Source organism: Corythoichthys intestinalis, chromosome 12 (genome assembly GCF_030265065.1).
Source record: "Corythoichthys intestinalis isolate RoL2023-P3 chromosome 12, ASM3026506v1, whole genome shotgun sequence".
In the NCBI taxonomy this organism is placed as follows: Eukaryota; Metazoa; Chordata; class Actinopteri; order Syngnathiformes; family Syngnathidae; genus Corythoichthys; species Corythoichthys intestinalis.
In genome coordinates this window covers 52,522,320-52,549,681 of record NC_080406.1, presented here as the reverse complement: position 1 = coordinate 52,549,681, position 27,362 = coordinate 52,522,320, and the positions used below count along the sequence as shown (strand labels likewise).

General features: G+C 40.2%; 1 protein-coding gene across 3 annotated transcripts in view; it reads right to left on the bottom strand.

Annotated features, from left to right (window-relative positions):
- Positions 1–27,362, bottom strand: part of dnah7 (dynein, axonemal, heavy chain 7) — a 213,468-nt gene that overhangs the window by 27,914 nt on the left and 158,192 nt on the right. For all 3 annotated transcript variants that reach the window (XM_057852777.1, XM_057852775.1, XM_057852778.1), the window contains 8 exons: positions 21,915–22,109; positions 20,740–20,832; positions 11,610–11,786; positions 11,328–11,489; positions 10,472–10,672; positions 5,872–6,033; positions 2,418–2,603; positions 1,956–2,093 (listed from right to left, as the gene is read on the bottom strand). In XM_057852777.1, coding sequence (XP_057708760.1) covers positions 1,956–2,093; positions 2,418–2,603; positions 5,872–6,033; positions 10,472–10,672; positions 11,328–11,489; positions 11,610–11,786; positions 20,740–20,832; positions 21,915–22,109 — 1,314 coding nt within the window. The remainder of the gene's footprint in view (positions 1–1,955; positions 2,094–2,417; positions 2,604–5,871; positions 6,034–10,471; positions 10,673–11,327; positions 11,490–11,609; positions 11,787–20,739; positions 20,833–21,914; positions 22,110–27,362) is intronic.

The window sequence follows — 27,362 nt, the reverse complement described above, 5'->3', positions numbered from 1 at the left end:
TTTTAGATTATGTCAAATACTGGGATCATGGCACACGTTTTAAAAGGGAGATGCGGCTTGGCTACGAGCAGCGCCCCGCTTCAATGTTGGCCGGTTTGGATGGCCGATCAAGCCCGCTCGGTCCTATTCGCGCGCCCACCAAAAATACGCTTTCCTCGGCTTGGCTAGAAGCAGCGCCCCGCTCCAACATCGGCCGGTTTGGATGGCCGATCAAGCCCGCTCGGTCCTATTCGCATGCCTGCCGAGAATGCGCCTTCCTTGGAGTGGCCACGAGTAGCACCTCGCTCCGACGTTGGCCAGTTTGTCCGGCGGTCATTCTCCAGTTGCTTCCCCGGCAAAGGAGCTTTCCTGCCCGCAGCAGGGGAACGATGGGCTGTCACTTGCTCGCTGCCGGGGGGGCTGCCGATAAGCAAAGAAAATCGACAACCTCACGGCCGTGTGAAATGATCCGGGGTAGTTTTGTGTGTTTTTTCGCTTCGAAAGAAGAGAATAAGACTTTGAAACGCTGCTCAATTTGGTTTAGCATGTCGGCTATCTGTCATGCTTCCTAGTTTGTTTACGCTCTCCGAAGCCGGGGCAAGGAAACGACAAAAACCGGACTAACACTGGTGAAATAAAATATCGTTCGGGCGGAGCAAGGAGTCGATAGTTTTGACCATTATGGAGTAATTTTGCAATGTCGTATTGAATGAATGCATTTTTAATATTTCATATTCCATTTAGCACAAGACTGTTATTTGTCATGACCACACCATTTATTTAGCAATTGGGGAAAAATACTTAGATGAAAAGGATATCCTATAAAAATATTGGAGTACAGAGATTGAAATAATCATGACATTTTGCTGCCCTGTGTCATATTTTCCTCATTCTGAATCTTCCTCCTCAATGGGTTGAATTCTAAATTAGATGAAAACTTGACCATGTCAATGTCATCATCCAGCTGGGGACGCTAGAGGGCTATATTGACAGGCGGGTCTAATACAGATTAAAAGACTAATTTGTTGTCATCGTCGCTTTGCCAAATTGTTGCATATAGTCGAATCGTCTCAAAATATGATTGAAATTCACATAATAATGTTATTTAAGATTTTTGGGTAAAACAAAATCTGTAAGTTTGCACGTTTTAACAGAGGGTCTGATATCATTTCGGTGTGTTTATTCTGTTACTTTGATGTCATTTATGTGAAGTGAAGCAACACGTTTTTGTGCTAAGCTAAATTAGCCACTTCATTGGATTTGCTCACAGTGGTCTTAAACTCTAGGAAAACATTTTACATACAGTTCGAAGTTCCAAGTGAGTTTAATTGTAAATAATGTGCTATTTTCCTGCTGAGTGTGTATTATCATCATGAAAATGGTTGCCAAAAACAACACTGACGAGGAGTTACATTTAACGTCTGATGGTCACTCGGCACACACACCTTTAAAGGCTAAAGCAGCATCACATATTCTCTCTTGCCAAGATAAGAAAACAAATCTTGCCGATGGAGCGCAGCCTCGCTTGAAACACATCCTAAACTCCGGTGAGGAGGGGGAAGCGCATCACATCTCACATGAGTTAACCAACACAAACACTGCTACGATCCAAACTGACATACTGGCATTTTTCTCATTACGTTCTAGTCCCCAAAGCCACGTTTTTAGCTCATCATCGTGACATCATCGTCATAAAAAACATTTTCATCGATGAAATATTTTCATTATCGTCATTGTTGACAAAAACAACACTGTGAAGAACTGTATCCCTCTTGTGATGACATAATCAAAACACAACGCGCTAACAATACAGGCTCACACCTAAATGTCTGCGCTTTTTTCAGTTTTCAGACAAAAAAAGTCTATGCTTCAAATGAAAATGGCCGAATTCCTTTTCAGGTTGAAACACAAGTTTTAAGGCGCGCTGTCGACTCTTAAAACACTTTCGACCATCACGATCACCTTAAAAAATGTACCTGCGTCAGCAAGATGCTATCAAACAGAAGTTGCGTCTCAGCCTGGTCCTTGGTGATGTCGGCATTGGCATTCATGCCAAAGATTTCCGGCGAGGGGTTGAGCGGCAGTGATTTCGTGTATTCAATGTAACTCTCGTACTGAGAAAGATAAAAAAAAGAAAAATGAAAAACAGTCATGCGAACACAACAATTGGAATGGCTGACATTTGTTATAATGACTATGTTAATGTGGCTCCATGAATAAAAGATGTATGCTCGAAGGGGGCCGCGACTCTTGAAAACTGAGTGGCAAATGAAATGGAACACACTTGGTCTAAAACGCATACTGCTTGTCTGTCCCTAATGTGGTTTGTTCGCTTGCAATAGTTTTGTTCATGTATAAAAAAAAAAATAAACAAAAAAACATGTTTAACATACACAGCTTGGCACAGAAAACGCAAATTCCAGCATTACTGTACTTACATCTCCTTCAGCTGGCGCATAGTAGAGCCCGCTGGGGTCAAACTTGTAGTCGGGGTCTTCAACGAGCTTCTGGTGATAGAAGATGGCGAGGATCGTGCGCAGCGTCCGCCTGTCCCAATCGTCCGTCACACGGCCGCCGTAGTTACACTCGCCTGTCATGTAACGCAGCGCGTCGAACGGCACTTCCTGGTGGAATTCATGTTGCCATTATATCGTGGATGCACTTTAATGATTATCATGCTATGGATGGTTTATACAGTTGAAACCAAAAGTTTACAAATACTATATAAAAAGATTTTCTTCTCACTGTATGACATAGACTGGACAACAGCTGAATTTTAATAGGAAAAGTATGATCATCTGGAGTTTCCCAAAAGTCAAAGGTTATTATGAGTTAAAATAATTTGATCGTAAAAGCCCTCTTCATGTTTTTGGTTTTATACAATTTGTAAAAAATAGTTTAACTAGTAGGTCACCATTGTTGGTGACGTCGCAATGCGGTGACGTTACTTGGTTAAGCTGCTGGGCTTCCAGTGTATGACTCTAGCGACATAAACATGTCATCTGTTCAACCCTTTCAGTTTGAACCCGAGAGGAACATTAATGAGCATGAAAGCACTGTGGATATTTCACAAAACGAGCAAAAACAAAATAAACAGGAAAGACTGGATGAGACGAGACGAGAATATGACAAAACCGGTATTCTGCCAAAATGTGCTACACCGGCGAAACGTCCTACAAGAGGGGAATTTGACACCCAAAGGACTACCGTGTGCTTTCAGCTTGTTTTGTTTTCAGACAGAACATACTAAAATGCCTTAAGAAAATACTTAAACGTAGTACAACCCCTAGCAAAAAGTATGGAATCACCAGTCTCGCAAGTGCAGGGAAATATAGTATATGCAATCGCTCCATTCTGAGGAAAAAATATGGAATCATGAGAAACAAAGAAATACAATCAAAACACATCTCTAGTATTTAGTAGTACCACCATCTCTGGCTTTTATGACAGCTGTTTTCTTCAGGCAGGCATCTTTGTAAATCTCACTAGTACAGCACCAAACCAAAGTTCCAGCATCATCACCTTGTCAAGAGTCAAAAATCTGCATTGGACAAAGTGATGATGCTGGAACTTTGGTTTGGTGCTGTTCCAGAGAGATTAACAAAGACGACTGCCTGAAGAAAACACAAAAATTCCCTCAGTGCTTGGTGATATGGGGCTGCATGTCAGGCAAAGGCACTAAGGAGATGGCTGTGGTTAAATCTTCAATATATGCACAAGTTTACATTGAAATTTTAGACAGCTTTCCTATCCCTTCAATTGAAAATATTTTTGTCATTTTCCAGGATGACAATGCATCATGCCACAGAGCTAAAACTGTCAAAGCATTCCTTGGAGACAGACTCATCCAGTCAATGTCATGTCCTGCAAATAGCCCAGATTTCAACCCTATTGAAAACCTGTGGCGGAAATTGAAAACAATTGTCCACAGCAAGGCTCCGACCTGCAATGATGATCTGGCAACTGCAATCAAAAAGAGTTGGCACCAAATTGATGAAAAATACTCATCAAGTCCATGCCTCAGAGACTGCAAGCTGTCATAAAAGCCAGAGGTGGCGTTACTAAATACTAGAGATGTGGTTTGATTTTTATTTCTTTGTTTCTCATGTTTCTATATTTTTTTTCATTAGAATGGAGTGATTCCATATAGATTTCCCTGCACTTGCTCATAAAAGTAACATTTACTGACCACCACAATGTTTTTATTCATTTCTTTTAGTGTTTCTTAATGCTTAAGAGTTGCACTTTTGAACTAATTCACTATTTTTTTCAAGCTTTTTATCAGAGTTCGTTCTACATGGTAAAATGTCTGAGTGAGTGCTTGTCCGAGACTGGTGATTCCATACTTTTTACTAGGGGTTGTAATATAAAATAAGGGTGGTTTAAATATGCTACGTGACTAATGTGGTCAACAGCTCAAACAATCTGCTATAAAGCTACCACAACAAAACACAATGCTTAAAAGTATGAGAGGTAAACACATACAAAAAGCCTTTTGAGGTAATAAAGAGGTAATAAAAGACTTAATAAAAAAACACAAATTGTAAGTACTCGCCGCTTTTAACTGATGTGCGCATGTGTTGGACGTCTAGCCGCGTAGAAGGAATTGCAGTAACCCGATAATGTTTGTCTAGTGACAGTGACAATCTACGTCATCATCCCGAGCGTCCATTGCGCGCATAAAACATGGCACCCTCCGTAAGTCATACCATGTACGTAATATTATAGATTAATAAATCAATGGCAATATTTTATGTGTTTCTAATTACATATGTTAGTAAAAGAGAACAATTGTGGCTTATTAGAGCCAACAAGTCTTCAAGTCCGAGGTTCTCTTTAAAGGTATTATACTGCTACGAAAGTTAAACTTCGGGCTTTAAAGAAAACAATGGAAAAAGTATCCTGAAAAATCCTCCGTTTTTGTCATTTAGCAAATAAAAATCATTATGGTTATTCTAATGCATCTAAAATAGCTAAAGTTTAGCCTTTACCCAGTCAAAAAATAAATAAATAAAAATACGTTTTTTTATAGATTTCAGCTTTACGACTTTGTCCAAGTTTGGAATATATAATTTCAAGTTCTCTTTCTTCGCCAACTATTAACAGCAAAGTCTCTGTACTGCGTGACAAGCCTCAGTGTTTCTAAATGAGAAAGAAAAAAACTGATACATCACCATTAAACACGATTCTACATAATGATAGTTGAACAAAGGCTTAGTATTTGGCCTTTTGTGGCAGATTATGCTTAAAAACCCAGCGGCACTTCAGAAAGAAAATGTCACGATATGAAAAAGGGAAAAAAAAGACTTATTGCTACCATGGTGATAATGGAGATTTGAGTGCTAAGTGTGTAAAAATGTCAAAAGCTGTTTTTGCATAATGTTAATGTTAAGTTGCATACTGGGAGACACATTAGCATACAGGGGTTTGACAATACAGTGGTACCTCCACTTCAACACGTTTCTAAAAACTTAATTTTAGTTTGGGAGGGATGGCAGCGATTGAACATTTGTTCATTCGCTGCCACCCTCCCAGTTCAAATGCATTGGACGTCTACTAGTGATAAACTCATTCCAATTCACAGCCGAAGGATGAAAATAGATGATTTCCTGACCCATGTATTGACAATCATTGTACTGTCATATGGGGGATCATAGTTATTGTGAGCCTTGTATTGCAAATTGTATCGTACTGTGAGCTACCCAGAGACCCTTACCCTGATCAGCCATTATATATGAACTGTGACATGAAAACCAAACAAAAAGAGGTTGCAAGTAAAGAAATGTGTGAGGAGTGAAGTGCTACCTCTACGAGTGAAAATGCTTTTCTTAGGAAACCTGGGAACTGTTTTACATTGTTGAAAATAATATCATGCGGCCCTTTTAAGTCCACCTGATGTTGTTCAAGGAACATCTGCAACTGCTGCACAGAGATCCGAAGGTCGGTTTCATTGAACTCGTAAGGAATGTTCCACCCCAGTGGTCCAAATTTTCTCCTCTCCTGGGTGAGTGCGTGGAAGAAACACAAGCCATAGAGGAGTTTCTTGAACACAGCCTGGTTTGGGAGGAAACACAATGTACACAAACGTAAAACATGAGTGGAAGGTGTGGTTCAGATCAAGTGGTGGGGATGTTTCCACAGCTGAAGCCAACAGACACACACAAGCAGGTGGAATAGCATGAAACACCCATGGAACAGCATTGATGCCAAGTAACAAAATAATGTGTTGCTGTTGGTGCTACAGCGATTATCGAGTAATTCAATTAGAAAAAAAGCTTTGAATCAAATTTTGCTGCTTAGAGGATTCATTTAATTAGCGTGGCGTTGTAATGGTTTCTTTTGAAAGTGTTTGCTTTGAGTGGATACGCTGCCTTCTAGTGGCAACAGTGAATATGACATAAGTGTTTTTTAACCTTTTCTGGGTCACGGCACGTTTTTACATTGGAAAAAATCTCACGGCACACCACAAACCAAAAAAATGTTCCAAAATTACAGTGGTATGAAAAAGTATCTGGAACTTAGGGAATTTCTCACATTTCTGCATGAAATCCCCGTCAAATGTGATGATCTTTGTCAAAATCACACAGATGAAAAAAAAAACTATCCGATTTAACTAAAACCGCCCAAAAATGTTAAATACGTTTTCATATTTTAATGAGGATAGTATGCAAACAATGACAGAAGGGGGAAAATAAGTAAGTGCACCCAATGCATAAGGAGACTTGAAGAGCAATTGAAACCAATTTTTACCAAACAATTGAAGTCAGGTTTGTGCCCAATCACCGCTGAGTGGTTTAAAGCTGCCCTACCCACTATAAAACACATACCTGGTAAGAATTGTCTGTGATCAAGGATTGTTGATTTTTATAAAGTTGGGAAAGGATTCAAAACTATCTCTAAAAGTCTGGATGTTCATCAATCGACGGTCAGAGAAGTTGTCTACAAAACGAGAGAGTTTGGCACTGTTGCTTTTCTCCCAAGGAGTGGACTAAATATGACGCCAAGAGTTCAGCGCAGAATACGCAGAGAGGTACAGTAAAAGAGAACCATAGAGTGTCTGCTAAACACTTACAGAAATCACTGGCACAGTCCAATATCTCCGTACAAACATCACCTATACGTAAAACTATGGCCAAGAATGGTGTTCATGGGAGGACTCCACGGAGGAAGCCACTGCTGTCTAAAAAACACATTGTTGCTTGTTTAATGTTCGCAAAAAGGCCCTTGGACACTCGAAAAAAGTTTTGGCAAAATATTTTGAGGACTGATGAAACCAAAGTTGAATTTTTTTAGAGTAACACATAACGTCATGTGTCATCAGCTGCCTCAGCGCTTGGACAACTTGCAATCATTAATGGAAGAATGAATTCAACAGTTTTGCAGGAAAACCTGAGGCCGTCTGTTAGGCAGTTGAAGCTAAAAAGAGGATGAATGCTGCAACAAGACAATGATCCAAAACACAGAAATAAATCAACTTCAGAATGGTTTTAGAAGAACAAAATACACGATCTGGAGTGACCAAGACAAAGTCCAGACTTCAACCCCATTGAGATGCTGTGGCATGACCTAAAGACAGCGATTCATACGAGACATCCCAGGAATCTGGCTGAACTACAGCACTTTTGTACAGGAGAACTGGCCAAGATTCGTCCTGATCGATGTGCCAGACTTATCTGCAGCTACAGGAAGCGTCTGGTTGAAGTTATTGCTGCCAAAGGGGGGGCCACAAAATATTAAATGTGATGGTTCACTAACTTACCGTAATGGCCCGAATATAAGACGGTGTTTTTTGCATTGAAATAAGACAGAAAAAGTGGGGGTCGTCTTATATTCGGGGTCTAGACATTATACCCATTCACGACTCTAGATGGCGCCAGATATCATTGAAGCGATGTTCTGCCATGACAGATCTCAGCTACTCTCTAGTTTAACCAGTTTGCATTATTTTATTGCAATGTTTTTCCTTATTCTGATTTGTTTCAAGACCATAGTTACAGACCTCACTTTGAAGGTTAATACAGTTATTGCAATTTTGTTGTTTTATCACAATAGATTGGTTTATTTACATTTCAAAAACCAGAAGCCATTCATTTACGAATATGATTGCACTTTAGTTTACATATTTAAATGTTTAGATATTAAGATTTGAATGAGGCAAAATAACATGCTTTTTCTCTCAAATATATTGTTATAATCATTTGTTTCCGATGTACTGTAATTATTTTCCGTATAAAAATTAATTTGGTGTTCACAAAGTCTTTTTTCAAACGTGAGTCTTGAAAAAAAAGGGGAAGTCTTATAATCAGGGCCGTCTTATATTCAGGCCAATACGGTATTTTCCCCCCTTCTGTCATTGTTTGCACACTATCATCATTAAAGTATGAAGTAGTTAAAGCAGACACTGTTGTTTCATCTGTGTGATTTTGAGAAAGATCAGATCACATTTGATGGGGATTTTATGCAGAAATGTGAGAAATTCCAAAAGGTTCAGATACTTTTTCATATCACTGTACTTTCTGGACAATATATTTAATTCTAAAATAATTTTTCGCTATTTATACTTACTTATGTCTTTAGCCGCATCAGGGCCTAGCATCTCGCTGACAATGGCTTTTCAGACAGGTAGTATTGATGTCCCTGCCACAGTGTGGGACTTTTTGGATTTAGCAACAAGTTCAGCAACAAACTAACTGGCTTTGAGGGATTTCTCATGTACCTTTGTAGTTTTTCTGAAAAAAAGTTGCCTGTTTCTCTGTGTTTTCACAAAGGCGAACAAAATTGTCCATCGACTTGTTTTGAAGCGACAGGTGTTTTGTTTGGAGATGACGTTTAAGCTTGCTTGGTACCACGGCACTGTTTGAAGAGCTGCTTGTGTCACGTTCAAGAACTGCTCAGATTTCTAGCCATCAGCCACCTTGCTTTCCTCCACAATGTGTTGGAATTTAACACCGGAGGAGGTTTGACGGTCGTTCCTAATCCGATTACTCGATTATTTGAACCAACTAGTTCAGTGTTTTTCAACTAGTGTGCCATGAGAGATCGTCTGGTGTGCCGTGAGAAATTATCTAATATCACATTTTTTTACGTCGTCGGGCAGAGTTGCAGTAGGAACGAAGGAGTAGGCAAAAGGTTGCGGTCGTGTGCAGATGAGCGGGGTATTGCTCGTGTCGTGTTCAAGAACTGCTTGGATTTCTAGCCATCAGCCACCTTGCTGTCAGCAACAATATGGACCCCAGCATGTCTACTGTACATCATTTCATTAGACTCGTCGATATACACGAAAGTGTCCTTTCCATTTTATCCATATGTGACGACCGTCAATCCTCTCCCTGTGCTTTATTCCAACACATTGTCGACAAGAGCAAGGTGGCTGATGGCTAGAAATCCGAGCAGTTCTTGAACGTGACACGAGCAACTATCCAACAGTGCAATGGTGCCAAGCAAGCTTAAGCGTCATCTCCAAACCAAACACCCGTTGCTTCAAAACAAGTCTGGCTATTTTGTTAGCCTTCGTGAAAACACTGAGAAACCGGCAACTTTTTGGAGATAAACTACAAAGGACAATGAGAAAGCCCTCAAAGCCAATTACCTTGTTGCTAAACTTGTTGCTAAATCCAAAAAGTCCCACACAATGGCAGAGACATTAATAATACCTGCCTGCAAAGCCAATGTCAGCGAGATGTTCGGCCCTAATGCGGCTGAAGACATTGATATCATCACCTTGTCTGATAATTCTGAGCTTTTCAAGCCTAATTGCTAAAAAGAATAAAAACAGAGAGCGACTGAGAACTATTGAAGAAGATTCCTGCCAGGATATTGGCTTTGTGATCATCTAAACAGGCTCAAGTTTGACACTGAGTAAGTTTAAATATTGAGAAATTATTTCATAGTTAAACGTACTGTACAGAAAGTAATTTTGGAACATTTTTTATTTGTGGTATGTAAGATTTTTACCAGAGTAAAAACGTGCCGTGACTCAGTAAAGGTTGAAAAACACTAAACTAGTTAATAGATTAATTGATTACTTAAATAATCAATAGCTGCAGCCCTAGTTGCTGTATTAATAGAGATGATTGATTGGGTTTTATAATAACACTTATGTTAAAGGTCTGTCTGTAAAAATAATGTCAGCACTGAAATTAATATAGTAGAGAGTTTAAAGGGGGTTTGTGACAACTTTTACTACTTTCTGGCATGCTCCCATTTTTGTGCAGGTACTGCTTTTTTGATACATCAGGTGGGGTCAGTGCAGGAAATATCTCAGCATTTCCTTTCTATTGAGTGAGACCTCTTTTTCTTTGAATTTGGAACATTTAAGCAAATATGCCTAACTTAAAGATTGCGGCACTGTGTAACCACACGCTGAAATAATTTATCAACCTGCATAAATTGCCGGAGGATCATTTTAACTTTTAAACATTATTGGAAAAGAAGTATTCCTGGTAATTGAGCTCTTTATGGGTAGAAAGCGTTTATTAGCAGATTTACTTACCGGCTTGCTGGACGCGTCAAACCAATTGGGGTCCGAGATAGGGTCCATTAAGAAGCAGCGAACGATATTGGGCCTTAACCCTTTGGGAGCTTCGTTGGTCATCTTGACACCGTTCTGGAGCACGGCTACCGGGAAGGTGGGCGACGGGTAGCTGGTGAGCCACAGGCGGAATTCAGGGTGCGTGGATTCTGGGTTCAGCTCCTGCGCCGATTGTACACGAAACATTCCAGTTAAAGCAATATGCTCAAATCTCCTGAGAGAGTTGGATTTTATTATTTTTTGGCTTTTGTGTCCACTGTGTATAGTGTCATCTTGAAAGGTTACCGGTGGGAAAATATTTTAGTTTCACAAACTTAGTTTCACTAACTAGGGGTGACAATAAACTGCTCAAACCATAATTTTTTTCCCCCTCAAGTCAAAGCCAAAATATTTTGCTTTTGCTTAATAATAATAATAATCATGCATTTTATTTCAAGCGCCTTTTAAAACGCTTGGGGATGGCGTGGCTCAGTGGTAGAGTAGTTGTCCCCAACCCAGAGGTTGTCGGTTCGATTCTCTGCCCTGATGAACTCTCCTAAGTATCCTTGAGCAAGATACTGAACCCCACATTGCTCCTGGTGCTGCGTCACCAGTAGGTAGATGGCAATGTAGTGTAAAGCGCTTTGAGCACCTTGAAAGGTGGAAAAGCGCTATACAAGTATAACACCATTTACCATAACCATTTACCAAAACACTCAAGGTCACTGTAAAAAAATAGATTAAAATTAACAAACAACACAGATTAAAGCACGATAGAAGTGTGTACGAAATAAATGCTCAAAGGGCTTCCCCTAGTTGTGTGATGGTGTGTTGTAACCTCGCAGACTCTTTCCAAAGTGGACATCCACGACGTGGCCAAGTGACAGTTCTGCAAAACCACCCAGGTGCCGTCTGCGACACCTGTCTCGATCATTTTCATGGCAATCGGACCCTGGCCTTGACCCAAGGAAAGCGAGGTCAGCCTGTCCCCTGTGAAGCCCTAAAACGCAATGGCAGAAACTAAGAATCGAAAAGAATTTGTGAAATATATTATAAATCACTCTATTGGAAATGATTAAAAAGGACTTTTCCCTTTATAGTTCTTGGTGTTTTGCAGTACCTTTTCATGTCCAAACTTGAGCAGAGCTGCCATTGGGTCCGAGCCTGGAGACAGGATGAAGATAAGTGGGGCGCAGCAGTGGCTATCACCGAAGGCGTTTCCCAGGTTGAAGGGCGGTGCTTCAATGAAACGGCGACCCAGACTGTCGGAAACAAACTCCTGGACCATTGGAATGATCTGGAGGGAAGAAGGAAATCAAACAATACTGAGTACCAGCAATCAGATTTAAAATATCATATCTAACATTGCAGCTGAAAATCGGTAACCCCGATTTTTCCCTATAGTTGTTCGTTACAGATAGTTCTCCGTATGAGCATGTATTATGTGCATGTTATTCAAAATCTGTGAGCCATTCAAGTTTAAGGATCAAGGAGGAGGAGCTTGAAATATGAAAATCTTAAGGTAGCCTACCGTAATTTCCCGAATATAAGGCGCACCCGTGTATAATCCGCACCCCAAATTTACTTGTAAAATCTAGGGAAAATTATTGTACCCGTTTATAACACGCACTCTAATCTTAGCACCAATAAATAGAAGAATACAAGAAAACAGAGCTCGTGTACAGATACAGAAATGTCATTTTACTGACTGGCAGTGTTGGGAGCCGGGGTCGCGTTAACCGAATATTTTCCGTCGTTGACCGTTTTTTTAAAACGGTGACGGAAAAAACTGAAGTCCGTCCGTCATTTTGACAGGCTGCAATTCACACCCCAGACCACAGGGAGGCGGCAAGTGAGCATATTAATTAGCTATTGTCTCTCTTGATGCATTACGTCGTTGGCCTTACTCGGAAAAATGTCAAGGCAACTGAGTGTTTGCCTAGCACGGCCAGACTGTTCTCCCTGTATTTTTCAAACACTGAGACAAGTCTGGGACACAGCCTCTCGAGTAGGTAGAAAATCAATCGACAAATCAGATTTGTTTATTTGCGTGACGTGTTCTTCACGAGCAACGTCACTCTTGCGCGCCGAAAGTCGTCTCTAGAACAACACGGATGGTGAACGGGAGAGCCGAGAATATGTTTCAATCCGCGGTAAATTCAGTTTTAAATGAGCTAAAACACATCGACACGAATCATTGACAACAGTCTGTCTCGCGCTAGCCATGTTGAATAAACTCCGTTCTCCTCGTATGTTTACTTCCGCGCGCAAGTCCCTCGTCCTGCCCTCGTCGCTTTGCTAACGGCACGTCTGCCCGTCGCTGATTGGTGCACTCCGCTGTCTGTTTGCCTCTTGTTAAGCTTGTTCGGACAGAATATTAATTAAAAATAAATGAAAACTAAATACTATTGAATATGTCATTATTATCATTTTAAATATCTAAGTGACGGGTAAAAATAGATAATGACCGGATTTTTATGACACTGTCAGTCAAAATGACAGACAACGAAAAAGTCTAGCGCAACCTCTGGTTGGGAGTAACGCCGTTATAAATAACGCCGTTACGTAACGGCGTTATTTTTTCAGTAACGGGGTAATCTAACTAATTACTTCTTCCGCCGTTACAATGCCGTTACCGTTACTGACGGTCAAAAGCGGTGAGTTACTTACTCTGAATAAATTGAAGAAACTACCAGCCGTGTCGAGTCGACTGTGCTCTGTTGATTTGTCATCCAAGACTTGGGGTGCGTTCAGGTTCGAGAATAGCGCACGTACTTCTGACTCCAAGCTGTTTGTCCCTGCTCATTCAATTAGACAATGCTTTCCTAAGTTTGGTGACATTTCTGTGTTTGCTACACCTGATGCTAGCCTCGTTCCCATCTCCCACTGTCAGCCAGCAATAATTCTGCTTCCATCTTGAGGACGGCAGACGCTATGAAGGTGACGTGAATTGTCGGGAAACGAGCCTACCTTAATGCAGCCCCTCGAGAGATGCGATGGAAGTGATTGTGATTGGCTGAGGGTTAGAGTCATGTGTCGTGGTAAGCCAATCAGAGCCGGTGATTTCACAAGCAAACCGGAACAGCGCGTGCGGCAAACACACACACGCAAAACAGATGCACAGGGTCGGGATGGCAGAGCATTCAGAAGAAAAATTGTCCTTTGAGAGGTGGAGATATAGACACTGTTTCAAGTTTGTCGAAATTAAAGGAAAGAACCTGTATGTAATGTGTAATTTATGTCCCGGGGCAAAGCTTTTGTCGACATCTGTGGTAAGCAATTCAAATCTACTGAAGCACCTAACAAGTTAATACTGCTCAGAAATTTTCAAATTCTTTGACATACAACAAGTTCTTTTTAAAGTAACGGAAATAGTTACTTTCCCTGGTAACTAGTTACTTTTGCTATAGAGTAATTCAGTTACTAACTCAGTTACTTTTTGGAAGAAGTAGTGAGTAATGTAACTAATTACTTTTTTAAAGTAACGTGCCCAACACTGCTGACTGGTGAAACACAGCACAAGCATAGCACATTGGTAGTTCAAAACATTACTATAGCATAAATTGACAATATTTACGGTAATAATATGATTTGACAACTTCTCCAACTTACCAGAATCTAGGAGAAAACAAAACAGATGTGACTTTTCTTTTAAAGGCTGCTGTATAACTTGCTAGTTTCATCGTGATGAATAAATGTTTCTTCCATGGATTGATACGGTAAAATGAAAGTGAGAACGTAAGTCGGAAATCCGAGAGCGCTCATCGCTGTCGACACGACAGTAACAATAGGAACTATTGTTATTTGGGTTTGAGTTTCCCAAGGGACGGATATAGTTGACGGACACACACAAGAAGTCTGTTACGTTTGTTATGGTACGAGTTGTGGAGCTGCAATAAACGTTGACTCAAATGAGTTCAAGAAACTAAATTCTGTGCTTTATGAAGAGTGAAAAAAGCAGAATTTAACACAGACGAAATCATTCGGCCGATCAGAGTGAAGTATTACCGAAATAAAATGGTGACGTCACATAATGGTCGGCAACGGGTCGCCGCATACGTTTGTTCAACACAACGTGGCCGTGTCAGTAAAAAAAAAAAAATCGGCTTATATATATATATATATATATATATATATATATATATATATATATATATATATATGTTATATATGTTATATACAGGGGTGCACATAAGTGGTCCGCATGCGCGCATGCGTACTGGACGTAGACAAACGCGCTGGCCCTCAACGGCTTCCATACGCTTTTGCGTACCGATGGCTGACCACTGTATTTGTGGCGGACACGAGAAAATAACTTCTCAAAATGTCGAAGAGGCAGGCCACACTGAGTAATTACTTCCGTGTTCCCCCACCCCCGTCAAAAGACAGACAGACGACAGAGACGTCACCGGAGCTACCGAAAAAAAGGACTTTTGCTGAAAAGTGGCTACAGGAGGTACCATGGCTAGAAGCAAATGATGCTCGCACGGAAATGCGGTACAAAATGTGCCGTGAGAATCCCAATGTCGCCGATAAGAGCAGCGCATTTTATGTAGGGTCAAAGAATTTCAGCCATCCAAACTTTGAAAAGCACGAAAAAAACAGAGAGCATGTGGCAATTAAGCAAACTATCGATGTCAGACATGACTCCACTCGCCCTATGGACAAGTCGCGGAATAAAGGTAATGAACAGCGACATGCACTGACAAACGTGTTTTTGCTCGCATTTTACAAAGCTAAACATGCACGTTCAATGAGGTCTTATGAGGAGGACATCCCACTTTTAAAAAGGCTTGGCGTTAATGTGGGAGCCACATAATGCCCTTTATTTTTAATTGGTGCTTTTATGTTTATTTCTTTACATTTCACTTCAAAGTAATGACAATTTTGTTGTGCCAGTTGATGTTAATCAAGCATTAATTGATAATATAATTAATTAAAGTTAATTGGCTCTAAGTAAAGCTTGTCATAAATTTATCGCATCAGGCGGGTCGGCTCTCAAGCTCAATGAGGACCAAGTCACATCTCCAGGTCCTCCTCTGAGAACATGGGCGAAAAAATTATGTGCACCCCTGGTTATATATATATATATTTCTGTCTCCATCCATGGACCCGTTTATAATGTGCACCATGATTTTACAAGTTGATTTTGGGGAAAAAAAGTGCGCGTTATATCGGGAAATTACGGTACTTCATTTACGGTCAGATGGGAGCACTAGCCGAGCCCCAGAAAGCAGCTTCAATTTCTGCATGACTAACACATGGGTTTTCGCAATGTCTAGGTGCACATTCAGGTAAACACGATTTTTGTTGCCAGGATTAGCGATAAAGTAACAAAGATTAGGATTTGAATTTATCAATACTCATAAGTGATTTCTGCATAAAATCACCATCAAATGTCATCTGAACTTTGTCAAAATCACAAAAATGTAAAAACAGTGTCTGCTTTAACTAAAACCACCCAAACATTTATAGGTTTTCATATTCTAATGAGGACAGGATGCAAACAATGACAGAAGGGGGAAAAATAAGTAAGTGAACCCTCTGCCTAAGGAGACTTAAAGAGCAATTGAAACCAATTTTTACCAAACAATTTAAGTCAGGTGTGTGCCCAATCAATGATGAGTGGTTTAAAGCTGCCCTGCCTACTATAAAACACACACCTGGTAAGAATTGCCTCCATGAGAAGCATTATCTGAAGTGCATCATGGCTCGGTCAAAAAAGCTGTCTGAAGACCTGCGATCAATGATTGTTGATTTGGATAAAGCTGTAAAGGATTCAAAACCATCTCTAAAAGTGGATGTACATCAATCGACAGTCAGAGAAGTTGTCTACAAATGGAGAGAGTTTGGCACTGTTGCTTCCCTCCCAGGGAGTTGACGTCCACCAAAGATGACGCTAAGAGTTCAGTGCAGAATACTCAGAAAGGTAAAAAACAACCTTAGCGTGTCTGTTAAAGAGTTACAGAAATTCCTGGCACAGTCCAATATCTCTGTGCACATATCAACTATACAGTGCTGCTCAAAAGTTTGTGAACCCCCTCAACATTTTGGAATTTTCTATTATTTCAACCTGATTTCCTAATCAATCAATTGAGTAGTTTTTTTTTTGTTTTTTTAACAGTTGTGTTGTCGAGACTAAATTAAAAAGAGTTTTCATCAACTGATGTAGGTGCAAAATTGAACTGTTTGGTCACAACCAAAACCGCCATGTCTGGCGAAAAGTCAACACTGCATACCACCAAAAGAACCTTCTCCCAACAGTGAAGCATGGAGGTGGGAATGTCAAGATCTGGGCTTGCTTTTCATCCTCAGGACCTGGACAACTCCACATAGTCCAGGGAATCATGAATTCTGAGGAATATTGTCAAATCCTAGAACATAACCTGACGCCATCTGTTTTGAAGTTAAAGCTTGGCAGAAGGTGGATCATGCAACATGATAATGATCCAAAGCATTCCAGCAATACAACCAAGGAATGGCTGAAAAAGAAGAAGATTCGTGTTCTGGACTGGCCCAGTCAAAGTCCTGACCTAAATCCCATTGAAATGCTGTGGCGGGACCTGAAGCGAGCAGTTCATGCCAGACGCCCATCAAACCTCTCTCAACTGACTGCGTTCTGCAAGGAAGAATGGGCAAAAATCCCCCAAAGTAGATGTGAGAGGCTGATTAGTCACTACAGAAACCGTTTGGTTGAGGTAATCTCTGCAAAAGGAGGCGCAATATCCTATTAACTGAAGGAGTTCGCATACTTTTGCACACATGATATCTGAGTTTTTCTTAAATCAACCACTTTTGTTAAATAAAGAATGACAATATAACTATTTCTTTTGTTTCAGTCCATTATTTGGAATGTCAGTATTGTGGATTTGGGTATAACTTAACATTTAATAAGGTTATTTTAGTTTTTTTTACAAAAAATCTGACCATCGCTGTGGGGTTCACAAACTTTCGAGCAGCACTGTATGTAAAACTATGGCCAAGAATGGTTTCATGGGAGGACTCCCCGGAGGATGCCACTGCTGTCTAAAAAACATTGTTGCTCGTTTAATGTTCGCAAAAAGGCACTTGAACACTCCACAGAAGTTTTGGCAAAATATTTTGTGGACTGATGAAACCAAAGTTTAATTGTTTGGGAGTAACACACAACATCAATTGTCGAGGAAAAATGGAACAGCTCACCAACGTCGACACTTCATTCCCACCGTGAAGCATGGTGGAGGGACCAACAAGATTTGGGGCTGTTTTGCTACCTCAGGGCCTGGATAACTAACAATCATTAATTGAAGAATGAATTCAAAAGTTTATCAGGATGTTTTGCAGGAAAACCTGAGGCTGCCTGTCAGATAGTTGAAGCTAAAGAGAAGGATGGATGCTGCAACAAGACAATGATCCAAAACACAGAAGTAAATCGACTTCAGCATGGTTTCAGAAGAACAAAATACACGTTCTGGAATTGCCAAGTCAAAGTCCAGACTTGAACCCCATTGAGATGCTGTGGCATGACTTAAAGACAGCGATTCATGCCAGACATCCCAGGAATCTGACTGGACTACTGCAGTTTTGTAGAGAAGAATGGGCCAAGATTAGTCTTGATCGATGTGCCAGACTGATCTGCAGTAACAGGAAGCGTCTGATTGAAGTTATTGCTGCCAAAGGGGGGGGCACAAAATATTAAATGTGATGGTTCACTTACTTATTTTTCCCCCTTCTGTCATTGTTTGCATACTATCCTCATTAAAATATGAAAACCTATAAATGTTTAGGTGGTTTTAGTTAAAGCAGACACAAGATCAGATCATTTGATGCAGTGACGTGCGGTCAGGGGAGGCAGGTGAGGCAGAGCCTCACCTGTCATCATGACAAAAAAATAATTATAGCATCAAATTTATATTAATATTTGTCCATTGCTCTTTGTGTATGACTCATTTCAAACATTTTTTATAGTCAAAATCGCTGAATTTGCCCATTTCCTGTTCAAATAACGAAATGAAACGAGAGGTGCGGCAGCAACGAGTAAAGCCTCACCTCTGATTGCGCAATCCATAACAAACTGGGTTGATACATGGAATTGGAGCGTGCTGGTTGCCGTACATCTGCATGTCGCCATTATAATGTTTCCAGATACGTTTATTTGACCTGATTTTCCACAGTCTGGCTAATGTCTTTAACCCTGAAAGTTTAATGTTTGCTAGCGACATATTTAGTTTTGCTGATGGGAAATAAAACCGCAGTGAAAAGGCACAGGCTGCGGCAGATAGTACTCTGCCGCACTGAAAGGGGGCGTACGTGAAACTGGACTTTCCGTCAAAAGTGGACGCGATTAACAACACCGGAGCTAAAAGGTTTGCTTCAAACTACGGGACAGAAGATAACTCGCGCTTTTCAAACGGACTGGTACACCCGAAAAGACTGGCTATCTGGCTGTCCTTCGAAAAAATCGGCTTTGCTGCTTTCCCTGCCTTTTTTTCTCAACTTGTGCCAATGTCTGGACTAACACGAGATATTGTGACATTAAAAAACTACCACGAAGCCTCAGCAAACACGAGAGCTCGACCACTCACATTCAAAGCCTGATTGCTTTAAAAACTTTTGGAAGCTCAAGGATCGATTTGGCTTTGACGAACAGCGGAAGCTCAACGGTAGCATCAAGAACGCTAAGGTAAAGAGTTTGAAAGACCTCATTAATGCAACCTGCATCCTAGCTAAACAGGAGTTAACATTTCGTGGTAACGATGAGCGTGTAAGCTCTTCTAAACGTGGCATATATGTAGAACGATTACATGGTTTTGCTAAGAAAGATGAAAGGTTAGCTAGACATTTGGACACATCCACTGTGTTTTCTGGCTTGTCAAATAGAACACAGCGATCTAATTGAAGCAATCCTCTCCATTGAGGCGGAGAGATTTTTTTTAAGGTAAAGGAAAATAAGGAGGACTTTTACAAAAAGGGCGTAGGTTTGCATAGGGACGGTAGGGACAAAACACTACCAACTTTTCAGGATGCTAAAATTGTCCCCACCAACGTTTAAGCCTTACCTTTTTTGCATGATATAATGTTCAGTTATATAGAGAATTTAGATCTTTCAATAGTTCCATATGTTGTAAGGATAGAATTGACCCTACCATTATTAAGTGAATTATTTTCATTATGTTTATGCTAATAAAAACCAGACATTTATTCAGGAAGTTTTCAAAATGTTTCTTTAGTATTTTTTGAAAACAAAGGTTTGAATCGAACAGTGTATCATCTGAACCAATGCACATAAAAGTTATTATCAGTAGATAAGGATTTATTTTGCATTGATCATTTTGCCTATTAATTAACTAGGTTCATATACATGAGAAATGTGGCCCTTTGCCCCCTTCATCCAATCTGTTTGGTCTTATTAATGTCCCGTCCCCAGCAAAAAGTGTACCTACATGCAGGTTATGCTGTTATATCGTCCCTACGAATGTTGAGACCAAACCTATGCTCTTCCAAAGTAACGGTGGTTGTTGTGGTGAAGGACAGGCGCAAGACCACAAACAGTTTTCATTTCAATCTTATAAAAAAAAAATTAAAAAAAAGAGCTTAGACTAAGAAAAATACAATAGAATATTTAAAAACTAAATTTTGGCCTTAAATAAAATAGTTTTTCTTTTCACACTTTTTGTTTAGCAATCTGTAATAAATTGATTAAAGTATCAGAATTACAAGTTTTAAAAACAACTGAATATTTCACTAAAGGTCAGAATAGAATTCTGTGGTTTTGTACACCACTCTTTACTCTCATTTATGTTGCATGAATTATCGCAAATGCATGTTATTTTCTTACTTTTACGTATCGATAATATGTACCGTGTGTGCATGTTTTGTGAAGAATGCTGATGAGATACGAAATAACCAGTAGCCAATTGAATAAGCTACCCTTTTTGGTTTATATATTTGGAAATCTGACACTAAAGGAGTCAGTGCCTCACCAACCATGAACCTCACCGCACGTCACTGATTTGATGGTGATTTTATGCAGAAATGTGAGAAATTCCAAAAGGTTCAGATACTTTTTCATACCAATGTATGAGCAGTCTCGTTTGGGTCCTTGTTTATGTGTAATGTGAGGCTGCACACGTGTCATTGATTAGAGAGAGAACGAGAGTTCACCGCTACACTCAGGTGTAGTTGCTGAATAAAAAGACACTCAGATTCCCATTCTCCATGTCTAAGCAGCTGAATGAAGAGAAAGAGAAAATGAGGATACAAGCGATAACCTTATCTGGCCGGAGACATCGGATCACCAGCATCCTTTGAAACTGAGTCAGCTTCTCCTGCCATTCATTTGGGAGGGGAGTTTGATGGGGTTCCTGGAGATAGAACGCAGGATAACACACATATTATCTAATCCCAGTGAAATTTTCAACCACAGCTGCAAAACATGTCGTATCACAATTTCTAAATGTGGCATGCAGTTGTTGACAAACAGCATGTCTGCCTCCCAGTCCTTGGTTCAAATCTCGGTTCATTGAAGACTAAATTGTTTATAGGATAGAAAAGCCTGTGAGTTTTTCAGCTGTTATTGAGATCAATGTATTTACACTTTTCTTTTGTCTGCGGTCTGCAATTTTGTTGAGCGACTACAAAACAAATCGCTGCAATTAAACTCCAAAAAAGAGGTAATTTGTCATGTGTGCACATGTGGAGTGAACATGGGTACAGAGACAAAATTTTTCGAAAAGGGAGGGAGGGAAGCAGGGAAACTTGTGGCTAAGCAGCAGGGGAGAGTCATCAGTTACCGGGCCACAACCAAGTCATTAATCCATAGAAGTAAACGGACGATAGAGTTGATGAGCAATGCTAAGCGGCAAGTTTTGGAATGCTCTCTCTCGGCCTGTTTGTCCACAACATAGAGACGCCTACTTGGGCTCTCCTGGGGGGAACAAGTACATACGTGTGTGCATGTGCTTGAACTTGACAGAACAGCTGTTCTCTCAACTGAGACCGAACCGATGTAAATGCTGCAACTGGAACCAACTGGATTTCATTAGAAGGCTGTGCATGTTGATTATAAATCAAAGAGTGCATGTGCATACGCACCACATATCGATTTAACAGCTGTTCGCACATCCCGATAGTGCGGGCGCTTCTAGCAAAATGGGAAATGAAGAGATTTAATTAGATAAACTTTTAGTTTCTTTATCATTTAAAAAGCCAGAGTGAAATTTTAAAGGCAAACTACCGGGGTAATCCTTTTATCATGATTATCTTTTTTACTCTTAACCAAGTTTAATTGCTTTCTTATTGCTACTGGACTCATTGGCAGTCATCGCAGAGTATTTTCAGAGTTTTGTGAAGACTCACAGATTATTGTGTTCTGTGACAGTTTAAGCACTGAATCAATCAAAAGAAAATGTAAAACCTTTTTGAGGAAAATAACATTGCTACTCACCGGACTGTCATAGACCTCTTTCCAGCTATTCCTATTTTGAGCCATGTCCCTTCGCAAGCCTTTAAATTGCTCCATGGCGTCCAGGCGGCAAAGTTCATCCCATGACTTCTTGGGGAGCCACGTGCAAGGGTTGGAGTATGGGTTGTCAAGACCAACACCCCCCGTCAACAGGAAGTGCCAGTCTTCTTCATTCACCTAAGACATTTTGTAGCGTCGGCTGTAATTTACGGATAAACATATGATGCACTACAACCCATCTAGGTGAACTTAACTCTCAGTGCCTGGTACATTTCTATCCATTGACAACGTCAACGACGACTATAACGAAAATATTTCGTCAACGAACAATTTTTTTCATGACGACGAGACTGAAACGAGACTAATACCAGTTTTCGTCTAACGTCCGAGACGAAAACTAAAATGCGCAATAGTTTCCATCACATGTTCACACTATGTGCACTAGGGCTGTGACAAAATATCAAAATGGTGATATATGATAATACTTTGGATCCCAAAAGATTATTGATACGCTCATACCAAGAATCGAGATATCATTTTAAAAAGGTGTCAATGTTTAGAGAGAAAAAAAAAAAAAAAAAAAAAGTTTTTACTAAAATCTTCCACCATAATAGTGTCTCTGTTCACTCTACGGCTGCCATTGACGGCGCTCGACGCCCAATCCATTAGGACTGGGAAGGGCGAAAGAACGTTCGTTCATTCAAAACCAGAGGATTCATAGTCACTCTTTCCGATTTTTGGGGCATTTACAGGTCACTTCCTGTTGAGTTTGAGTCACTGCCTATTCATCACCGGGTCACTTCCTGTTCTGTAATCCATAATCAACAGGAGGTAGCGCATAATATACCGCAAAATCATCCGGAGATGACAGAAAATCAACAGGTAGTGACCTGAAATGGCCCAAATTTTCCTCATTGCCTGGCATTGGCTACCGCTGACGACCATAGAAGTGGGAGGGGTCCATTTAAAGTGGGAGGGGTTCATTTGCTGCTACCCTCCCAGTTCAAATGGATTGGACGTCTACTAGTGATAAACTTTAAGCTGAAGGATGAAGATAGCTTGTTTTTCTGTTTATTAGCCTATTTGTTCTGTTGAATGATTTGTTGACCAGTCTATCAATAATTGTTCTATCGCCATATTGTGAGATCATCGTTATCGTTAGCTTTGTATCGCAAACGGTATCGTATCATGAGGTACCTAGAGGTTCCCACCCCTAATGTGCACTGCAAAAACACACCTCGTTAAAAGTTGTTAAATTCCCTTGTTTTCAGTGTACATCTAGGCCTGTCGCGATAACAAATTTTAGTGTGCGATAATTATTCTCATAAATTATTGCGATATGCGATATTATTGCGCCCCCCCAATTTTTTTTTGACCAATTTACAATAACACAGTGAGAATACAGTATATATTAATAGATCAAGTACACCCATTTAAACGCGATAAATATTTACTCTTAAAGTCAAAATATTTTTTAAGAAATCACAACTACAAACAATAGACCATGCCTCTTAAGTAAAAAACAGCAATATTAATACCGCACAGAAACACAGAATAAATAAAATGTGTTTAAAAAAAAAATTGCACTTAATAACTTAAGCATTTAGGCAAATGAAAACTTTTCCCGTCATAGCTTCTGCAATGGTGTTCCATAGGGATGAAATGATACAGTTAAGTCATGGTTTGGTACGATTTTTAATATGGGGGACACGATTTTCGATCCGATTCAATACATTTAATGCTCTGGAAAAAAAAAAAAAAACAATTATATTTTTTGTTTCATTTTTTTTTTTTTTTAAACGAGCAAACGGCAAAAATTAAATTGCCATCATATAAACATGCATTTTAGTGCATAATATTTATGTGCTTACTATCCTACTGATCTGAAAAAATTTTGTATAAAAGTGCTGGGAACAATCTTTACTGTTTGTAAAGTGAGGCAGGGCACACTGTTGATTGCTACAGCTCTCTTAGCAGCTAGGTTTACTACATGAGCAAGACATCCTATTTGTGGTCCGAATCCATCTGTGTCACGTACTGAATTAACAATATTTGCAACATTATCTATAGTCACTGGTATGGACTGATTTGGCCTTCTTAACTTCCATTCAGTCGTGACAGTTTAGAATTCATCGATGTAGTATATGGACTACGTGTCCCATAATCACTCTGGGCTCACGTAGCCAATAGCATGGGACGTAGTACATCTAGTTTGCCATTTCATGATATCTAGTGTTAGCAAGCGCCGCTGTAGTCACGTCTGCTCATTACTACACAACACCAGCATATGATATAATGACAATCGACTTTCATAAACAGGACGAGTTTGAAGCAGCTGTTCGTTGTCAAAGCGAGGTTGTTCGTAGCAGCCAAGTCGGTAACAATGTTTTGGCGGACTTCGTTGTAAATATCCGGCGTTGTGTCGAAAAATAGCCGCCCCGCGTGAAATGTCACTCCTGACGGGAGCGCCCACACATCAACAACACCGGCGCGCCATAGATGGTTCACAGTCCCGCCGGAGCACTAAGGCGGCCTGTATACGTTGAACAATAGGATATAATGGGAACGATTGGCTCCGGCGCTAGTTTTTGCCAGATTGAGCGAAGATGCATTTTGCGCAGTTGGTAATCCGAACTTTTAACAGCACGTCTGCCGCACGCGCGCACGCATGTGCACGCGAGGCGATAAATCGCAGCGGAAAAATTACCGCGTTCATTTTTATTTATCGCGCGATAAATGGAATTATTGCATATTGCGACAGGCTTATGTACATCTACTAGCAATATTATCTGCCAGTGCTTCAAGTAAACAATCACTTAGATTTCTTGAAATAAGAAAAATAGCAAGCTGAAAACAAGCTTAATAGACTTATTACAAGCAATAAATTAGTATATTTAATCTTAAATAAAGCTTTGAAATGTAAGAAATGTTCTTAATTCAACAATAGATATTGTTTAAAACATAATATGAAAGCGAATTTTTTCTTTACGTAGGTATAAAATGGTAAAATGACCAACTTTTAGATGTATGGGCTTAATAAGAACAAATCGTAAAATTTACTTAAAGCAGGTGGAATATTATGACGCGTTAAAGTGCCTGTGACACGAAAAAGCATGTTTATTTCATATTACACGCGGTATTTTATGCTCCTGAATGAAATGTATCACTTGGATGTGTGAAGAAGCGGTCGATATATTAATTCAATTTTTTGAATCTCGCGCTACGAAAATGACAGACTTCCGGCTTCGGTCTTGCAATGAGGAAGAGGGCGCTGTGACGTGTTCGGGAGAAGGAGTCCTCTTCCTATAAAGCCATACTGTTGTGTGAGAAGTACTAAGGATTCAGGTGATTTGCAGATTAATTCGTTTATTTTTCGCATCACGCCAGCAAAACGGCTGCAGAAAAATCTTGCTATACGAGGGAGAGGCGTGTGAGCCTTTTTGGGGTTTCAAAAGGTTCCCATTCACCGGTGGATATTGGCCATAACAAGCTCTACTACTGTGGGACCATGGGCCTTACGAGGAAGTGAGTAAACATAATATTTTGTATTATGTCAAATACTGGGATCATTTTAATATGTAAGTGGCTTGCAGTTTGTGGCTGACATGCTCCTTGTCCCCTCGGCCGACGACCGGCGGCTTTTCGCACATCCCCCCGCCGGGAGAGCACGATACTCAGCTTATTGCCCTCTTCGTGTGCCCGGTGTTCTGCCAAATTTTCCAACCGATCAGAAATTGCAACTTTGTGTTAAAAATAGCCGTGAATACAGCGATTACAAAGTAAACACTCCAAACTTTCTTTACATAAAGGACTATTTACTTAGGTTTCATCATGGATGGGCATGTAAAAAGCTCTCCTCATACACATATTGTAATGAGTGTAATGCATAACAACTGCAGCCGCCCTCCTATGAGTCTCTCGCTGTTTACGACTTCGCTGTGTAGTAAAGCATTATTTTGCCATATTCGTGTTAACCATTTGGCAGCTACACGCTTGTCCGACGTCGGCCGGTTTGTCCGGCGGTCATTGTCCAGCTGCTTCCCAACAAACGAGCCCTCTGCCCTCAGCAGGGGAACGATGAGCTCTAACTTGTTCGCCGCCGGGCCGTCAACCCAGTCGTCATGTGAAATGATCCGGGCTAGTTATGTGTGATTTTCCATTTCGAAGACTTTGAAACATCACTCGGTTCGGGTTACCATGTCGGCTAGCTGTCACGCCTCTTGGTTTGTTTACATTCTCCGAAGCCGGGGAAGGGAAATGACATAAGCCAGACTTAGGTGGCTTAAAATTTTGTTCGGGATGTGTGACAGTCAAGGTGAAGTCGACAGTTTTGACCATTAAGGAGTAATTTTGCCATGTCGTCCTGAATAAATGTATTTCTTTTATTTCATTTTCCATTTAGCACAAGACTGTTATTTGTCATGACCATGCCATTTATTTAGCTATTGGGGAAAAATATTTGGATAAAAAGAATATCCTGTAAAAATATTGGAGTAGAGAGACTGCAACAATGACATTTTGCGGCTCTCTTCGTCACGTTTTCCTCGTTCTGAATAATTCCCCCTCAATGGGCTGAATAGTAAAACCGATGAGCCCATCCTCCCGCTGACGTCTACCACCTGTTGGGGACGCTAGAGCCCTATCATTGTAGGCGTGGCTAACCGGCAGATTAAAAGACTAATTTCTCGTCATCTGCGTTTTGCTAAATTGTCGTATATAGTCGAATCGTCTCAAAATATGATTCTAATTCACATATTAATGCTATTTAAGACTTTTTTTCACCTGTCGTACGCACTTTAATCTGTTAACTAGTCTTTAATACTCAAAATGCAGAAAATTACTTCACTAGATTTAAGAAAAATAATCTGACTAAGACATTATAAATTTGCAGTGTGGCCATGTATGTGTAGTTAGCCTGGAACGTAGCAGTGTCTGGTTGTGCCCGACTCACCAGTGTGTCCTCTCGGTGTCTCCAGGCTTGCACACACGCACACACATGGTAAGATTTGTTTTCTTATCTTGGCCAGAGAAAATATGCAATGTTGCTTTAGCCGTTAAAGGTCTGTGCTGAGTGATCATCACACACCAAGTGTAGCTTTTAGCGTTAGCATAGCATTTGCGTTCATGTTAGCTTTTGGCTAATGCTAAAGGCGAGCATCCTCTTAGACTCTCAGTCTTTTTTTACATACATTTCATGGCGTCCAGGTGGGTTTAATTAATTGAAAATAATGTACTGTTTTCCTGCTGAGTGTGTATTATCACCAAGTTGCCGTTATCCTTGTAGACAGACGCTACAATACGCGCTCGTCTGTAAGTGTTCATTCGAAATAGTTGGAAACCTGCTTATTTTTGGAGTAACATTTTTTTCATTTGACAAAAGAAAACATTTTCAGTAAACGTCAACTAAAACTAGACAAAATTAGTCCTGAG